Consider the following 18,434-nt stretch of genomic DNA (forward strand, 5'->3'; position numbering starts at 1 on the left):
GGATTGATACTTGGGAGTCAGGATTCCTCATAACTTCATTTTTTTGTTGTTTTTTTTTTCATATTTGTAAGATTTAGGCCATTTGATTTTGCTACTGTTACCTCACTTGCCAGTAAACCTTCTGAAAGTCTCAACTTTCAGTTTGTAAAGCAGATCTATGTTGAGATAACATGTGGATGGAGAAACAATCTAGGGCTGCAAGGATGTATTGGTAAACCTTGAGGTACATTATACATTTCATGCATTTACTTGCAGGAAATGGACCAGTGCATCACAGTAGTATTCAGACACTGTGAGTTAATAAATTAGGAGGTTTTATTATCTTGCTATGTGATAGCAACATTGAATAGTCATTGAAAAAAAGCTTCTGAGTAGGTATGTTTGTGAAATAGGGACAAAAGCAATAATGAACTACATGGATTCAAAATATTTCCTATGTGTTTTACCGAGTTTCCAAATGCAGCTTGTGTGATCACTCCAGTTAATTTGATACCTCTTGGTTTTGCTCTTGGATTTTATAATGCATGTGAATTTGGGGGGTATTTTAAAAGTATTTTTCAGTCACAGCTGATATAGCATTGTCTTCCTCTGTTCAACTGGATTAAATTTCTCCACTTAGCAGTTGCCTTTTTTTTGTTTTGCAGCTGATAGAATCAGCGTGCACAATGGATGAAGCAATAGCTGCTGGTTTGAAGCTCAATTACAAAGGTATGTTTAATAAAAAACCTTCACAAAACAAAAACAAAACCCAAACTTTTGAAGTTGTAGCTAATTCAGTGAAATTAATTAGGAGGTATTTAAAAAGGGGCAAAGCTTCTGCTAAAAGTTACAGTACTGTTTGTTTATTGTAATAACACAAAACTGAATTTACAGCCTTTGCAGGGAGAAGGATGAAAAGAGGATGTGGATCAAAATCTGTAAATAAAACCAGAAAGGGGAATTTGTTCTGTGAAGCTCAGGATTGCTTCGCTTGTGGGTCCTTAAGTGATTCTGTTCTTGCTGGTTCCTTCTTTGTCCAGAATTTGAGGCAAATAGTAAGGGGTTAGCAAAAGTAATTCTAAGTGTTCTAGGTGAGCAGTTGGGTAGTATGGAAAAAATATACTGGGTGTATATATATATATATATATATATTGTTTGTTCAGTTTGCTTTCAAGACTTGCATGTAATTCTGAGTAAGAAGTTAGTCTAAAACATCAGACAGATCCCACTGTTTCTCTAGCAAAACATCACCCAAACCATGCTAATGAACCCTCAAGAACCTAGGGGTGTCTGTTCTGCACCTCAATTTATGCAGTCTCATACTGTTACCAAAACAAAGAAACAGCAAAACAAAAAACCGAACGCATTTTGTGGGGTGTGTTACAAGTGTTAGATGTGTAAAAGGGTCATAATTCTTGTGTTTCGGGTTTGTTTTTTGCCATCGCCCAAGCCCAGGGTTAAGTCTTGTCTTACATTTTTGATTTATTGCAGTTGGTCAGGGAAGAGTGGAATGCTGATATTATAGAAAGCAGATCAACAATCTGTTTACAGTTCAGTTGTCCAAGGTTTTCCTGTGAGATCTTCATGGAAATGATGGAAAAAGCTATTTATGACCACTCTTGATTATTTAGTTGTTCTAAGTAGTTCATGCATCTTTTCATGCAGGATCCTGTGGATTTGAAGCAGTATGTCTAGGAGGAAGTGTATTTTGAGGGAGAACTTTCTACTCCTGTTTTTAAAGTACATTTTTTTGCTTATTTAGTTCCCCCTCTTGTACTTACTGTATTTTCATATAGAAGTGCTAAGATTTTTATCAATTTCCAAGAAGCTTTGAAAGCATTCAAGCATCCCTTGAGGGAAGGGATTTTTAGCCAACCAGACCATTTTGAGTTTATCACTGCGTACATGGTCAGATACTGCAAATGGAAATTCTTGCCTAGTGGCTGTAGGAAACAAGGCTGGCATGTTTTGAGAAATACACTGTGATGCTGTTCCTGGAAGACTGATTACTTTTCAAGGGTTTTGATAAATATTAATCCAATTTAAGCTACTATATATCCTTAACTTTGTTGCAGTTCACTGTTTGAGCTAAATGACTTTGATTTCTGGTATGTAGGCCCTGCCTTTTGGCCATTTTTGTGTTGATTTAAGAATGTTGTTTCACATCCTTTCAGTATGAGCCACAGGAAAGGTGTCTTGGCAGCAAAATTCTCACTAATCACAGCTGTTGTATAAAATATTTAGATAGGAGTAAGCATGTCTGACAGTGATGGTATAAATCACCCCATTTTGGACACATTTTTTAAAAATGGAGACGTTACTGAACATCTGCTTTAACTGTGTCAATTTCAGATATGCTTTAATTGTTGTGAAATGTTGACATGTGAGAGGTCAAGGCATGCTAGTTTTGCAGAGTACGGCTTTGTGAAGAAAGTGTAATCAAGATATCCTTGAAATTTTCTGTCCTTTCAAAATGACAAAAATCTTGTATTTATAGCTTGAATTCAATAGTTGTATAGAAAAAACAAAAGTTGTATCAAAAACAGTGCAGATTTTTTTCAACTATGAAGATTAAATGTGACACATTGAAAATATGTGTCTGAGACGTGAAGTTCTGGTAATACCTGTTGCTTGTGATTTCTTTCTGGTGTTGTTTTCTGTATGTCTTGAAAACCACAGTGGTGGGTGTGCTTCTCAGCTGAAGCCTCATATAAATTTGTCTGGTATTCACTGCTTTTTGAGCAGTGAGAAATTACTGTGTTCTTTTATCAAGATGAGGGAAGTCACAGTAATAAAAGGGGTTTTTTTTTTAGAGGTAGCAGCAAGTAACAGGAGAAATAATTACAGATGCTTCTCTAAAGTCTGAGAACTTGGCGCTGCTTTTCTCATTGCTCATTAGTTATAAAATTTATGGGGAGAAGAAGGATTCCTCTGGAAGGCCTGGTGTGCCCTGCCTGCACTCCAGGGATGATTCTTATCTAACAGTAAGAGTTCCTTTATCCCTTTAACCTTATACTTCCTTAGCACAGGAAGGAAAAATTAAGTGTACTTTGCAAAGTAGATGTCTTCAGAAAGTTGGGATTTTTTTGTCATTTGCAAATATGGTGTGTTTCTAAAGACCACAGGTTGATTTTGAAATAGTTCTGTGTTTATAGGTTTCTGAGACCATGGTTTTCCAGATACTTTGTTTCAGTTCACTTGCCTCTAAAATTGCTGTGGCTTCCTTCAAAGGCTTTTGAGTGCTCAGCCCATGACCTAAAAGCAGGAAAATACTGCTTATATCCAGCCCACATATTTTTTTAGGACAGAGTGAGTTTGCAGGATCACTGTTCACATTCAGAATTATCTACCCTGAACACAACATTAATTGAGCTTAAGAAATAATAGCACAAGGCCTCCAATGACTTATAGTGCTTGACCCAGCAGCAGCCTGACAGCTCCTAGTTTGGTTATCAAGACAACCACACATTTCTCAGACTTAAACTAGTAATAGGCATTTTCCTGGCAATGTTGTTTAAATTGGGTCTTGGGTAGAAAGGTCAAGGTCTAAATGGTGAAGGAGAGCCTCCACTGACACATTTGACACGTTCTCTGGATGCTTTGAACTGTGCCTTTTGTATTTATTCTGGCATTATTCCAGTCGTAGCTTCCAGTACAAGAAAGATGGAGAGGGACTATTTACAAGAGCATGTAGTGACAGAAAAAGGGGAAATGGCTTCATATTGAGAGGGTAGATTTAGATTAGAGACCAGGAAGTAATTCTTTACTGTGAGGCTTGGGAGATGCTGGAACAGGTTGCCCAAGAAGTTGTGGACGCCCCCTCTTTGGAAGTATTTAAGGCCAAGTTGAATGGGGCTCTGAGCAACATTATCTAGTGGAAGGTTCCCTGACTACAGCAGGGGTTTGGAACTAAGTGATCTTTAATGTCTCTTCCAACCCAAATAATTCTATGATTCTGTGATATTTTTACTTAAATATATATTAATGCACAGACTTTGAAAAAAATCTTAATGTTTTCTAGTTTCTCTTACTAGATCCTTAATTTAAGGAAGAGTTGATATTCCTTTACTCTTCTTTGGGATGTTTTAATTTTTTTTTCAATATTCATATTCCACTTCTCTGATGTCAGAGCGAATGACTGTAGTAGAAAATTTATTTGGAAGTATTTCCACACAAAGTGTCTTCTTGTACAAAGATTTGGCTACTTAATGTTCCTGAGTTAAAACTGTTTTGATCATCCAGGCAGTCTTCTGGATTGGAAAGCAAATGTGCTTTTTGTGTGTGGGCACACTTATTCACTGAACTCCCAGGGCGGGCTGGGAGGGGAGGTTGGCCACAGATGCTAGCATCGGACACCAAAACTCTGCAGGCACTTACTGTTCCAGAGAAGATTTAACTTTCAGTACTATTTCAGATCATGGACTATGAATTTTCACAATAATTTGTTCTGGTATTGCTGCTTCAAGCCAAGCTGGTGTGTAGAAATACTGGTAGTGTGTTCTCGCCTTCATGAGCCATGCAAAGCAGCAGTCTGGAGGTGCACCTGGCTGGGCAAGCCTTAATGCTGAGATGATAATCTCTTGATAATCACCAGGGCCTAAAGATAGTTATGGCTCATGTGGACTATTTGTAAGTGATAAGGTTATCACAGACTTAATATGCATAGTTTTCTTTGAGACGTCTGGATTTAATGTTGAAAAGCATTTGGTAACTGCTCCAGTGTGCACCTGAGCCAGAAATCAGTCATCACCACTTCCAGATTTGCGGTGATGTACATATTCCAACACACAGACGGGCTTCAGCCTGGAAAAAATAGCAGCTTGAATAAAACCAGACATAGATACACCTTTATGCAACTTATGCCTAATAACATGTGGCAATTATAAAAAAAGAAGAATAAAATGCTATTTCAGTTGTTATATATGAGAGGTAATTGTTTGATTAATTGCCAGACTGCTGAAGATAACTTAGAGGTAAATAAACATGTACCTTCAAGCAGCTGCTTTGCTTCAAGTTTCGATATATCTGTGGTCTGTAGTAGGAAACTGTTCTGGAGACTGGTAAACATTGTGTGGGTAACAAGTAGCTATTACACTGTTGTAGTAATTAAAATATCCCACTGTTTTGGGGTGAACTTAATAAAAGGAACTAATTCTTCTTTTCCATCTCAATTATTTTTTTTAAGCTGCCTCTGGTAAAAGGAAATTAAGAGATTCTCCGACAAATTGCAAAACCAAAAATGAGCAAGTTGCAAAAAAGTCAAGAGCTAATTATGTAAGTACTCTGCTTTTCTCTTTGTGCTTTGTAAAATAAATGGAATTACCTGACTTGGTCAGTTGACAGTAGCGTGTTTTATTAGAAAGCTAAGTCAAGTCAGATCTTGCCATCTGGATGAGTTTTTTGTACATTTTTTATTGTTGACATTCTGAATGGAATTACCTGCTTTGTTCTTCAGTGCTTGTGGATTTGTATCACCACAGCTTTTGTGGAAGTAGTTGATAGCAGGTAGCAGTGTGTGAGGCTCTGAGTACCCTTCAGTTTTTGTTAACCTCAGGGGGAATTACAGGCTCTGGATCACTTGCCCTCCTCATTTCTTGTGTTTCATCAAGCACATGAAGTTGACATCTTTTGCTATATCTGCTGCTATTCTTTGTTATAGGTGTTGCTAAAATATTTGAAACTATGACTTAGGGAAATCTTTAAATATAATGAAGTAGTTACATTCAAAGGAATGACTGCTTTGACTTGTACTAATTAATGGGAACTATGTCATGATCTTAGTGCACACAGGATGGTATTTGGCAGGTTTGTACAGTCCTGCAGTGCTGTCATGAGGCCATCTCCCATGCATCCCAGTAGACATCCTTGAAAGCTGCTTATGTAGGGAATGGGAATTCTACATATACACTGGAGGTTGGATGAAGGAGGGTGACTGTTGAAATTTAGACTAATATTTTCCTCAGAAACAAATAAAGCAGTTTTCTGTTAAAGGAAAAATATTACAACTCATTTGTAGTTCTTTCTTCCTGAAAGAGAGATGTGAACTGAGTTTGTTCCTCCTCACCAAACCCCTGGATTATGAAAGGAGGCTTTTGCTAATTATTAACCAGCCAACCTGGCAAACAATGCTCCACTGCATGTGGTATTATACATCAGCTTGATTTCTGTTATTAACATGTTTGATTACAATTAAAGGGAGAAAGATTGGGAAAAAACAAACATGGAATATGGGTTTTTAGAACTCATTATAGAGAACTATAGTGAGAACTTGCAGGGTTTTTTTCCTTGGTCTTGCTTTTCCTTGTGGTTCCTAAGACCAGAGCAAACGAGGGCAGCTCTTCTATGGACTGTAGCTCTCTCTTGGTGACACTGTAGACTCACTGAGGAAAGGAATAATGTCCTGTTACTGAGTGCCTCTGGGTAGTGTGGTTTGTACTCCTTCAGCAAAGTAAATGTTGATCCAGCCTATTGGTATCTCTGCTGTAGACAACTCGCTCTGTAACCACTTTGCATTCAGAGCTCTAGGAAGAAACTCAATGTAGTTCTTTGTGGTGCGTACAGGCAGAGGGCTTGTGGCCCTTGGAAGTTTTGGCACTTGTTAACTTCCATTTTGCAGGAAGTAGTAGCTGTTAGTGAAGCTAGTTGATGAAAAGTTTTGCCAGTTTTTGATGTGACTCCATGATACTATGACATAATATTGGTGGATTTTTTTACCCATAAATCTTAAACACACCATTTGACATACGTGTAGGCTGTGGTGGGTTAAATGCCGCATGCTTACTAAGCGAATCTGATCACCAACCTTGATATCTTCTGCCTTAAATATCATCTGGGATTGCTAATAACCTTTGATTTTTAAAGCAAAATAAGCTAGACAGTTCTAAACTATTTATATTTTGGTATATAACTTTGCGTTGTGTATGCTTATCAAGTAAAGAGTTCCAGTTTTTCATGACTAAATACATTTTTTATGTTTGTGAAAGTTTTGGGCTTTCTTTGATCATTGACTGTATGAGGAATGGCTTCAGCTTGAATTTGTCTTAAGTGCTTTTGTCATTTAGAGTGACTCTTTAAAGATTAGCAATACTGATGAGGTTTTCTTCTGTTTTTATAGTTGTAATTAATATTAAACCTAATAGGTACCTTTTTTTAACATAGCTGGATGACTCGGACCCCAAAAGACAATGGGAGAGGCAAGAGATGCTTGTGAAGAAGTTGCAAGCTTCATTCCCTGGATTGGATAAGGAGGTGAGCTGATTTCTCCCTATGGCACATCAGGTTTTGAGGTCCTGAGAAGACTGCAACTGTTGCTAGTCCATATGAAACAATTCTTATACCGACAGCACTTCTGGAAAGAGCACAGGGTAGGAAGGCTTTTGCTATTCCGGCTTTTAAAATGTAGCTTGTCCTGAACTGAGAGCTGTGGGATGTGGTTAGGACTACATGGAACTGCTGTTTCTCCATTTCTGGCCCTATGACAAACCTAGCATAGTCAAATTTGATGACTTACTGTAAAAATGCAAGGGGAAATGATCCTTCCCTCTCCTTCTCCTCTTCTCCCCCAGACTGCTAAGTATATTTTTCACTTTGTATTACTTAAGTACCTGAAGGTCCTCAGCGACTGCTTGAGCCCTTTCAGTACTGTGCTTGAAACTATTGGAAACAAAGCTTGTTCATTACGCTTTTGAAAAGTGGAATGCAGCTCTGCCTAAACTGAGTGTACAAAGAAACTGAAAGGTTTTCTCGTTTCGATTTCCTTTTATTTTGAATCATCTGATTTACAGGGGTTTTCTTTGCTTGGTGTTATAAGGCACAGAAATTTAGCTTGTGCTTATCTCTCTACAATGCGAAATGTCTTCTTTTTTACTAGGAGCTGAGAGAGGTACTTGAGGAACATAACTGGGTGTTTCATGATGCACTGGAGGCCCTGAAAATATTTGCAGACGACGAGGAGGGTAAAGATATTTATATTTTTTCTCCAAAGACAAAACAGATTTGTGATGCAAATATTTTTGAATGTTTAGCAATCATAGTCCTGACAGCACCATGCCTAGAAACTTACACTTTTATTTGAAGTTAGTATTGCAGGAAGGATAAAAGAAGGAAGCTCAATTTTTTCTGTGTTTTGTTTTTATTCTCTAACTAGGGGTAAATACCTTTGCCCTGCTAATACAGATAGGTATGAAAAGTTGTAATTGCCTATGGGTATCTCTTAAAATGTATTTTGGTACATGTCAAAGCCGATATCTGCTCCCTTCCCGCTTGTTTAAAAAAAAGTTTGTTTTTTAACTGCACTATTTGTAAGTTAATGGTTTCTAAACAAGTAATCTCAAATAACTGCATAGGTAACAAGTGATATCTGCTATTTTGTCCTTATTAAAATGTATTCTAGGAGAGAAACATACTAGAAACTGGTCTTTAATTATGCAACCTGTCTGTAAATACCAGTACTTTAAGCATGGCAGGGAGCAAACCCAGTGATTCCAAGTAAATCTGCAAGTTATAACTTAAGTCCTGTTTAATGAGTTGATTACATTTCAGTGTGTTACACAGCTGTCAGATATGTACATGTTTTGCTGTATCAGCTATTTAAGGGTTCTTAGGATAGGGTAATGTTCTTAATTGTATTCTTTACAAGTGGAGAGAGCTGTCAGTGCTCAGGAAGTTGTGTCCTTACTGCTGCTTCTGAGAAGGCAGATGTCAGGGTTGGACTCAATCAGCAGAAAGCTGGGATTGGGAAGAAGAGAAACTTCTGCACTGCAACTGCTCTCTTGCAATGAAGGAATCAAAATCCTTACAGTGCACTCCTGAAAATTAATTGCTTGTGTTGTGTTAAATAACTTCTGTCTTATTTTAAGGCACCTGAGTTATTTTATTTGGAGATGCCTCATTCTTTGAGTTTTTGTAACAAGAGCGTGCTTTCATTGTCCCACCTGAAATACTGTACTACAGTGCATTAAAATGAAAAAAAAATATATAATTTTCTTGGTGAAAGAAAGCTTATTTTTTCAAGTCAGCAGAATTAATACCTCTATAGTCAGGTGCAGTTGGACCAGTATCTCATCTTAAGGATGCATCAGAGTTCTTTGCTCTTGCTTCAAAACTTCTGCAGCTCACAAATATTACCTTATGTTGATCATCTCTATTTTAAGATACTTAAAACCTGCTGCTATCTGAGCGTTATACAAATGAGCTTTGCTTATCTTATACTCACAGGTAGAACTATTTACATATTTTATACAGATTTGCTTTTCTGTTCTCTTAGTAACACCTGTTGAGTCCTTGTGTATTAAATACTAGATTTGTGTTTTACAGATCTGTAGGTTTTATTTTGGAAGAACAACTGGTGTTTTCACCAGCCCCCTACCAATACGTGTTGACTTGTTGCCTTCTGTGTTGTATGCATAGGTGTGGAATTTCCTCCCAAAAGGAAAGTTGCTGACTGGACCGAAGCCTCCCCTCAGAGCCGAAGTGAGGAGAGTAAAGATAAGATGGAGCGGAAAGCTTCTGAAAAAGAGCAGAATGGCTTTCAGAAAAAGGACAAGGGCAAAAGGAGCATTTGGAGTGCTGAAAGAGAAACAGAGCCCATGGAGGATGACTCCGCTTCCGAAGATGGCGGAAGCTCCCTGGATGAGGACTACAGCAGTGGTGACGAAGTGATGGAGGATGGCTACAAAGCAAAAATCCTCAGCTTCCTGCAGGATGCTTCCCTGAGTGAACTGACTCTGATTCCCCAGTGTTCTCAGAAAAAGGCTCAGAAGATAATAGCGCTCCGGCCCTTTAACAGCTGGGAGGCTCTGGTAGGTCTGCATTCTTCCTTTCCTATCCCCAGCCTGCCTAGAGTCAAGGTGGCTTCAGCCTAGGGAGGCTTAGATGCGTGGCCTTATCCTCATTAGGCTAAAATGCTAGGTTCCTCCTAAGCCAATAGCGTTTCAAATAGTGTCATATGACCTGATTTTGAATGAATTAAGGGGTGATTTTTCTGGAAAACTCAAGCTGATTGGCTGACATTACTGTCACTCACTCTGTAGCACAGAAAGTTGGTTGATTTCACTGCAGAAGGAGAAATTAGAGCTTTCACTTGAGAAGGAGGTGTTTGCTAGCCTGTTCTGAGCTCTTGTAGCTGAAAACCCATGCAGGAGGGAAGAATGTGGCAGGACCTTTACTGCAGACACTTGTGTAGCAGCAGCAGCTTCCAGGGTAGCTCCACGATTGAAGAAGCCAGCATGGATATTTTCAGTTTCAGGCAAGAAATGGTCGTTCTCTTTGTTTTTCTTCTTTTGTGCCTTTATTCTACTGTAGCTTAGTGTGTAGCATGGTTTTGCTAGCTAAGCAATGCAGCCATTTTTAGTGGAGTGAGTTGTAGCATTTTTATTAATGAAAGGTAAAGCATCAGAAGGCTAAGCCACAATGCACCACGGAAGGGAAAGCTATCTCTTGGTAAGTACATTATCTACTGTCGCTTCATTGTTACTTTCAGACTTTACCATGGCTTGTTTGTAGACTTCATATTTCATACAGTTTCACTTAACTGCAAGACCTCAGACCTGCTAAGAGCAATGTCCTGGTAAGAAATTTGAAGTTCATTACCGCAGATTGTCTTGATTTAATCTGTTAGTGCTTTGGTTTTTAGAGCAGTAACTGTGCACAGGCCTTTTACAGACCAATTGGTGTCTGTGTTTTTTTTTTAATCTGCGTGCTTTGTGAACCCTCTGTCCCCTACTTATATATGCAATAACTTCTTCAATATGTGTAAAACAATAACCTTTATTATTCAGTGTGTGAAATATATTGCCACAAAACAATAAGAAATATTAAACACACTTTTAAGGAAAACAAAATGATCTTTGTATGTTGTGTTGTAAGGGAAGGGGGGAGACAAGAAATTGATACTTGAAAAAAGTACAAGGTACTGGTATGCAGCAAAAGAAATCCGTTTTGCCCCAAGCCTTTGGCTTCTCACAGAACATCTGCCACACAGCTATTTCTAAACTTGTTGGATTTTGTCTGAGCTTAGTTCTTTGCAGAAGTATTTGCTACAGGGCTCTTCTCCTTTTCTCTGTGTAAAATATTTTACAGTAAAAAAAAAAAGCTGCATGGGCCTGTTTGCATTTGAAATTTGTCTTTCATGAAGATTGCTGCTGTCAGCAGCCACATGTTTATGTAGTATTGTGAATACTTGCCCGGAGTAGAAGTGGTTTGCAGCAGATTTTAGCAGATATTTTATATCTGTATGTGGATTTAATTGTTTATAAAGATCTAGTAGCTCAGTATCCCAGTGTTTTTCCTACTAATTAATAAGGGTGGTTAGAATAATGGAGAGAGCTGATTCAGTTAGAGCGTTAAAGAAATTGGCTTAGTTTTAAAGTGTCTTTTTACTATAATGGTACCTTGTGAAACACAATGTCAAGTACTACAAGTTGTTACCACTTGTTCATTATTAGAATTGAGGGAGATATTAAGACTCAGTCTGAGATTAAACCTAAAGCCTACTTATTTGTAGATTGAATGTTTTATTCCAGGAAGACATAAATGAGAATGTTTTTTTCCATTCTGGACAGGTTTTTTAAGTTGCACTAAGCTATTTTGTTTCCAGGAGGATTTAAATTAATTTCATAAGCTCATAGGGTTAATAAGAGCACTTGGAAATACTTACTCTTTGGAGTAGATATTTCAAGAGTTTTACTTAATCTAGTAATGCTTAAAACACATAGAAAAAAAAAAGAGTAGACATGGTTCTCAAAATAAATGGAGAGAGCTGAAATTGTCCTTGCTCACAAAGATTAATTCATTTGGCAATTTAGAAATGCTTACTCTGTAGATCAGGTATATTTTCCAGGAGGGTGGTTTTATCCAGTCTAGTGCTGGACATGACCAGATGGGAGAGACTCCTCCCAAACACTGGGTTGCATAAAGAGCATCAGGTATGTCCTTGAGGCTTTAGGTGTCTGTCTCCTTCGAGAAGTGAGCAAGGTGTGTGAGGACTGGTGGTCCAGAATAAATAGTGTGCATAGGGAAAGTAGTAGGTAACAAAAGACATTGGGATGTGTTTTCTGAGAGCGCATCTCTCAGTGCTCTTCATATTCATAACCAAAAATTGCACACTGCTTTCTGAGGCAGAGGCTTTGGAAAGCTGGGCCCAGGTGCTTCTGCAAAGCTCAAGCATGGAGCTGAGACATAAGAGGAGGTGTGATGGGCAAATAGGAGATAATGAGGAGCACTCTGCACAGCTGGGAATTACTGATTAGAATACAGGTGGAGTAGAATAGTGGTAGAGAAACTGAAGGATGGTTAGAAGAAACATGGCTGCGAGGGCTATGAAGAGGGGCGGGGACAAGCTCCAAGAGTGTCATCATCTGTGGAGGGGAAGGTGAAGCGAAGGATCAGGACAGGGTGGAGAGGAAAGTTCACCTCCCCATGTCTTGGTCTGATATCACATGTTAGGTAGATCTTGTCCAAGGGGCCAGCGTTCAGATGTTTCTCAGTGCAGACCTGCTCTGTGCTGCCCTCATGCTCTATATCTCCTCCAGACAGACATGAGGTAGTAGACCAACAACTGCTAAGAGACCTTCTCTCCTGGGGAGTGTTGTCACAGAGTCATAGAAATCATGAGTTGGAAGAGATGGTATCAAAGCCCATCTCCTGGCATGGCAAAGGACAGCTCCTGGAGTCACACCTATGCCTGAGAGTGTTGTCCAAACAATTCCAGACCTCTGTGAGGCTTGGTGCTGTGACCACTTTCCTGGGGAGCTGTTCCAGTGCCCAACCACTCTCTGGGTGAAGACCCTTTTCCTAATATCCAACCTAAACCTGCCTTGACACAGCTTCAGGCCTATCCCTTTGGTCCTGTCCCTGGTCACCACAGAGAAAAGATCTGTGCCAGCATTCCTGGTTCCCCTTGTGAGGAAGTTGTAGCTGCAGTGAGGTTTCCCCTCAGCCTCCTGTGTTGGCTCCTCACCTCTCTCTCCTGTTTGCTTTGAGGTCCTGATGATACTCCACTGGCAAAGACTGTGGGCCAGCAGACAGCATGGTTTCTTTCCTTGATGGAAGCACTTCTGGGCACCAGTTGCCCTTCTCCCCCATCCTAACTCCTCTAAAAACTCATTGGTGCTTAATTATATTTGAACAGTGCTCTCATTTCCAAACTGTGGAATTGCCCAGTGTTGGAAACTCAGCCCCATTTCTCAGCAGAGAGGCTGAGAGAGGCTGTAAGCACAGTCATATAAGGGCAGTACTTCCCTGGGTTCACTGTGCACCAAGAAACAAAAGCAGAGCCTGGTCTGGCTCCCAGAGGAGCTCAGCTGAGGTTTTGGGGTCCGGGTTGGTGGTTCTGCAATTTTCTACTTCCTCTGGTAAATGTGGGAGAGGAACTGGTGAGGGTTTAATGCTCTTCAGTTTCTTATTTTTAAGGTGTATAACTGTTACCTGTTTGGATTTCCTTTTACCATAAAAACATGTATCAGTGTGAGACTTGCTGAATCCTCTAATTTTTGTCATTCACAGTATTACTCTATCACAAAATAAGATGTCTTATTTAGCATGTAAAGATTTTGTGGTCTACAGAATACACACAAGTTAAACTGATGGAAAGTGTTGCATTGAAATGCTGACACAGCACATCATTTTTAGGGGAGTGGGAGAGCTGAGCTGTCAGAGGTGAATGTCCTGTCCATCATAATCTGTACCCTGCAGCAGTGTATGACCTAGGAGATACAGACTCAAGGGAGAGTAGCTCCACATTTTTTGTCATCTCGTTTTGTTTGGCTGCACATATACAAACTACCACAAAAGCTAAACTCCAGAACCACTTTGCACCAAAGCCAGTTGAAGGGAAGCAGCAAATGCATCAGGTTAGCAATGGGAAACTGCTTACAGTGTAACTGGAGTTTGTTGATGGAGGCTGAGCCTGACTTTCACCCTTAGGCATTAAGTGGAAACCCTTCATGATCTTGCAATTGGTGTAAAGTAAGCCCAGGCAGAGTGTGCTGGTGTGGCAATTCCAAGTGTGCTGGGAAAGCTCATGGGTTCAGTTTGCATGATGGTCTCACATTTTTGGGCCTCGTTTGAAAAAAGCTGAACATAGGAGGGTGTCAGAACCTGTAGAAAGCCAAGGCCACTTGTGGATCTGCTTTGTGTTCTGAGCAGGGTAACACCCTGTGTTTCACATGCAAACCAGTGGCTAAAGTATTTCTTGTTGCGACTTGGACATGGATGTTAATGTGCTGACATGAAACAATACAATTTCTGTTAATAACAGATGGCTCAATTCTCCACACCTTTATTTATGGATTACAGGATTTCTATTCACGCCAACCAGAGCTTTAGTCATCAAAACAAATGTCGAAATTTGGTAGGCACCTATTAAAAACTGTGTTCTTTTTTATTTCTAAATAGAGGTGTCTGTTTAGAAAACTTCTTTACAGGTGTTGACATGTGCACCTTAGCCTGGTCTAATCTGTGATTGTTGGTTAACTTTCTGGGGTTTGTTTAAAATGGAAAAAACACAAACAAAAACACACCCCCAAACTGTAATTCCCTCACTCCATTTATTTTTAAAATATTTTTCTAATGAAAACTGTTTTTTTAATTCTATTTTAATTTCATCTGGTTATACTCTTTACCTTAATGAAACTTCCTCTTCCACTCTGCAATGTGGCAATATTGATGAGTTGGATCATATGACTCCTTTCTTATGGAAGGAATTCTTGGAGGATATATACATATGAGGTCTTGTGCTAAACTTTAACAGACCCCCAGTTTCAAATTCAGAAAAATCTGTGTGATCATTTCTGTTTTAATACCAGAATGATGAATCCAAAACATCTTATATTCTTCAATTCTTTAAATCCATTAATAAACAAAAAAATGCCTGTTCTTTACAGTGAAATATGCATAACTACTTGAGGAAAAATACTGTAATTACAAATATGACCCCAGATACTGCAGAAACATTTAGTGGTAGGTTTTACACTCTCTGCAGATGGCTCTACATGGAATTTAGGAGAAATTTATGGGCATGAAGGGCCTGTTTTGATGCAACTTCAGGCTGCTTTTCTCTGGCATGTAAAATATTCATACTGTGATGAAGATCTGAAATTTAGAGGAAGTAAATACACCATAACTAGTGTGGACTTGAAGCAAGTGATGGAAGTGAGGCTTCTTTGTACTGACAGTACTTGGTGAGCACAGAAAACCTGGCACAATGCCCAAGTCCAGTTTGACTACCTTTGTGGTAGAGTTAAAACTGGAACCAATTAATGCTGAGCCCCAGACAGACCCATAACAAAATGTAGTGACCTTCATGAAAGGTTCATTTGTTTGCCTTGATGCCTACATTATACTTACATCTTATACCTTGAGTATCTAATAGGGTTTGTTTAAAAGGGCATCTTGATGAGAATCAGTGCTTTTTTCCCCTTCCTTTTGGGTTCTGTTAGTGAGCCTGGCCTTCAAAGGTGGCTTTGCACTCCATGTTGCCTCCTGTTGAGGATTTTGAATTTAAAGTGCCTGTATTTTACCTTAGAAACTGTTCAGAGAATTTGGATCTCTTAAGATTTCATGTTTCACAATGTGAGGAGCTGTAGTGATGACCTTCAGTGTGGATTCACACTGTTTGCAGTGGGCCAAGAGTAAGGAGTATTTGAAGTTTTGAGAGAAGAATGGGATTGCTGTTGCTCTGTCCTAACTTGAATTACTGCCTGCAGTAATCCACTGTAGCAGCTGTGGATTTTCACTACAGCTGCTATTACCAGTGTTCATAGATTTTCTAATCATTATTATTATTATTTTTCAGTTTACAAAAATGACGAAGACTTCTGGTTTATCAGAAGATATAGTGTGGAATTGCAAGATACTGCTGAAGGAGAGGGATGTGGTTCTAAAACTCATGAATAAATGTGAAGACATTTCCAATAAACTGACAAAACAGGTAACCAGGATTACTAGAGATGGAGAATGTGGATGGAACATAGAACAACCCTCCATTTTGAATCGCAGGTATCTCTCATTTTTATATTTTAGATGGGTGTTGGACAATAAGGTGTGCTTGAAGACTGGGGTTTTCAGAACTGTAGTCTCTGAAAGTAGTTGCAGATTTTTGGTACTTAGTAGCTCTCAGTGAACTAGATAGTGATGTGCAACACTTGAGAGAATCTAACAGATTTTTAAAGTGTATCAGGAAAACTGGTGGGCAGGATAAGAGTATAATAAATTATAACAGGGTTTTATTTCCTCCAGTTTCTGGTGAATGTAACAACCAAACTTAAGCAATTGGAAACTTGAGTTGTCAACTTATTTAAAATAAGGGCCCAAGCAAACCTACTTCTGTAATGGGGGACAGATTTCAAATAGGATTCAATTTCAAAAATTCTACATTGGAATAAATCTGAGCAAATGGAGCAGGTTTATCAGCTGGATGAAAGACTTTGGTGAGGAAGTTCAGATGTACAAAGTAATCTGGAGCTCTATCCAGTTGGAGTGGCAGCAGGGATGTGTTGAGGGGAAGGTTTTCTTTCAGAGAGGTAAATTGGTAAGGATCTCCAAATGGATATTAGGTGGAATGGAGATGGATATGGATATGGTGGTGGGCATTATCCTAAGGGTTAGGAAGTGTATGGGTGTAGTGGGAATGGCCAAAGTAGCAACTTGAATCCTAGTTGCATGCTGTTACAAGTAAAGAGCACAATGATTCTCAGCTGTATAAAAATAGAACCTGCGAGGAAGCAGAAGGTCTTTGGTGGCATTTCTTCTTTGGAAAAAGTGCTGAAGAGGGTCACTTGCTGTTGAGTGTGTGTTGTGGGTTGTGGGTTGTGTGTTTGGGTTTGAGTTTTTCTTTGCTGCTGACATAAACAGTAATTGTATAACAGCAAAACTAGGGGTGCAGCTGCAGAATGCCACTTCATTCATTGTGTATTCTAAAAATGAGTGGTTTGTAACTGGTTTTATCTGGTTGTGTATCACTGATTGTAGAAGAGAAGTATTTCTTGTGTTACTGTGATCGTTTTGCATCTGTGAAAATGCAAATAAGCAACTCAGTTTGTGTACAGGTAGATGATTAAGAAAGTTTTTATTTTTCACTACATGAAGAGGTCTGGAGTGCATTAAGACATAGGCAGTGTTAAACCTGCCAGTCTGTGATTACTGTAAGTGTAAAGTTGTATTTCATGGAGAAACAAATAAAAGGTTGTAATAAGCTTGATTGTTTTTAACAGTTTGAAACTGAAGCCATATCAGAAGATTGGGTTGAACTGGTTAGCACTGCTGTATAAGCATGGATTGAATGGCATCTTAGCTGATGAAATGGTAAGTGTGAAACTGCTTATTTAAGATTTGTTAAAATCTTTTTAAAAAATCCAAACTTTTTTTATATCCTTGCTTAAAAACTTCAAGCAGATTATAAGTACAGTAAATTCACCAATACAAGCCGCACTGAGTATAAGCCGCATCTCCGGGTGTTGGCAAACATTTTGTTCTTTGTCCATAAATAAGCCGCACCCGAGTATAAGCCACTCTGTCGTTCGCAGCGAGGACCTGCGTGCAACAAAGTTGCCAAATAGTAACAGAACCGCGGCAGGGCAGGGTTTACTGACTTGGCTCAGATTGTGCAGGCTCGGCCCGCTCGGGGCCGGCCGCCGCCACCGCTGGGCTCGCTCGCCCCGGCCCAGCACTGCCCCGTGGTGGCAGGGGGGGCACAGAGCCCGCCGGCACCTGCGGCGGCAATGGGAGGCGGGGATGGAGCCTGCCCGCTCTTGCGGTGGCGGCACGCGGGGACGGGAGCCCCCTGAGCCGCGGGGCCAAGCAGGAGAGAGCCCCTGCCTCCCCCGAGCTGCAGGGCCAGCAGGAGGGAGCTGCCCCGCCTTCCCCATCCCCTGTGCTGCCTCCACGGAGCAGCTCCACCCACCACACAACAGAGTAACCAATTTGTAACAACAGTGTAAATGCAGGGTTTTACTGGCAGGAGCTCGACTTTGCAGTTTGCACTGACTTGGTGGGTTGAAAATGTCAGAAAATTATTCACATATTGGCCACTCCTGAGTATTAGCCGCATTTCCAGTATGGGAGCAAAATTTTGTTCAAAACAGTGCGGCTTGTATTCGTGAAATTACTGTAATCTTGAACTGCAAACAGTTCTCCAGGATCTTAGAAGCTGCTGAACTCCTTTCTATTTGAAAATCAAAGGTAGCCTAAGATTCATGGACACTGACAATTTCAAGTCACATGGTGTCTTCTGATGCAATGGAACTGGTTTCTAACACAACAGGTTATTTTCAAACCATTGAGTTTAACAGCTCCTTGCCCAAGAATGTAATTCATTCTACTTGTCCAGCGTTTAGTGTTTGAGCCCCTATTTTCTCCATTTCTTCGTCGTTTTCAAAACAGGTTTTTTTTGAAAAAACAAGTGCGTAGAAACCTTCTCTACTTCTCCAGAAGCAGCATTTCCACCATCTCTTGTCATG

General features: G+C 39.7%; 1 protein-coding gene across 1 annotated transcript in view; it reads left to right on the plus strand.

The window, feature by feature from the left end:
• SMARCAD1 (SWI/SNF-related, matrix-associated actin-dependent regulator of chromatin, subfamily a, containing DEAD/H box 1) overlaps window positions 1–18,434 on the plus strand; it is a 42,737-nt gene that overhangs the window by 13,118 nt on the left and 11,185 nt on the right. Inside the window, exons 5-11 of the mRNA XM_033060747.1 lie at window positions 645–708; window positions 5,165–5,253; window positions 7,138–7,227; window positions 7,850–7,934; window positions 9,388–9,779; window positions 15,773–15,975; window positions 17,190–17,280. Coding sequence (XP_032916638.1) covers window positions 645–708; window positions 5,165–5,253; window positions 7,138–7,227; window positions 7,850–7,934; window positions 9,388–9,779; window positions 15,773–15,975; window positions 17,190–17,280 — 1,014 coding nt within the window. The remainder of the gene's footprint in view (window positions 1–644; window positions 709–5,164; window positions 5,254–7,137; window positions 7,228–7,849; window positions 7,935–9,387; window positions 9,780–15,772; window positions 15,976–17,189; window positions 17,281–18,434) is intronic.

Source organism: Catharus ustulatus, chromosome 5 (genome assembly GCF_009819885.2).
Source record: "Catharus ustulatus isolate bCatUst1 chromosome 5, bCatUst1.pri.v2, whole genome shotgun sequence".
In the NCBI taxonomy this organism is placed as follows: Eukaryota; Metazoa; Chordata; class Aves; order Passeriformes; family Turdidae; genus Catharus; species Catharus ustulatus.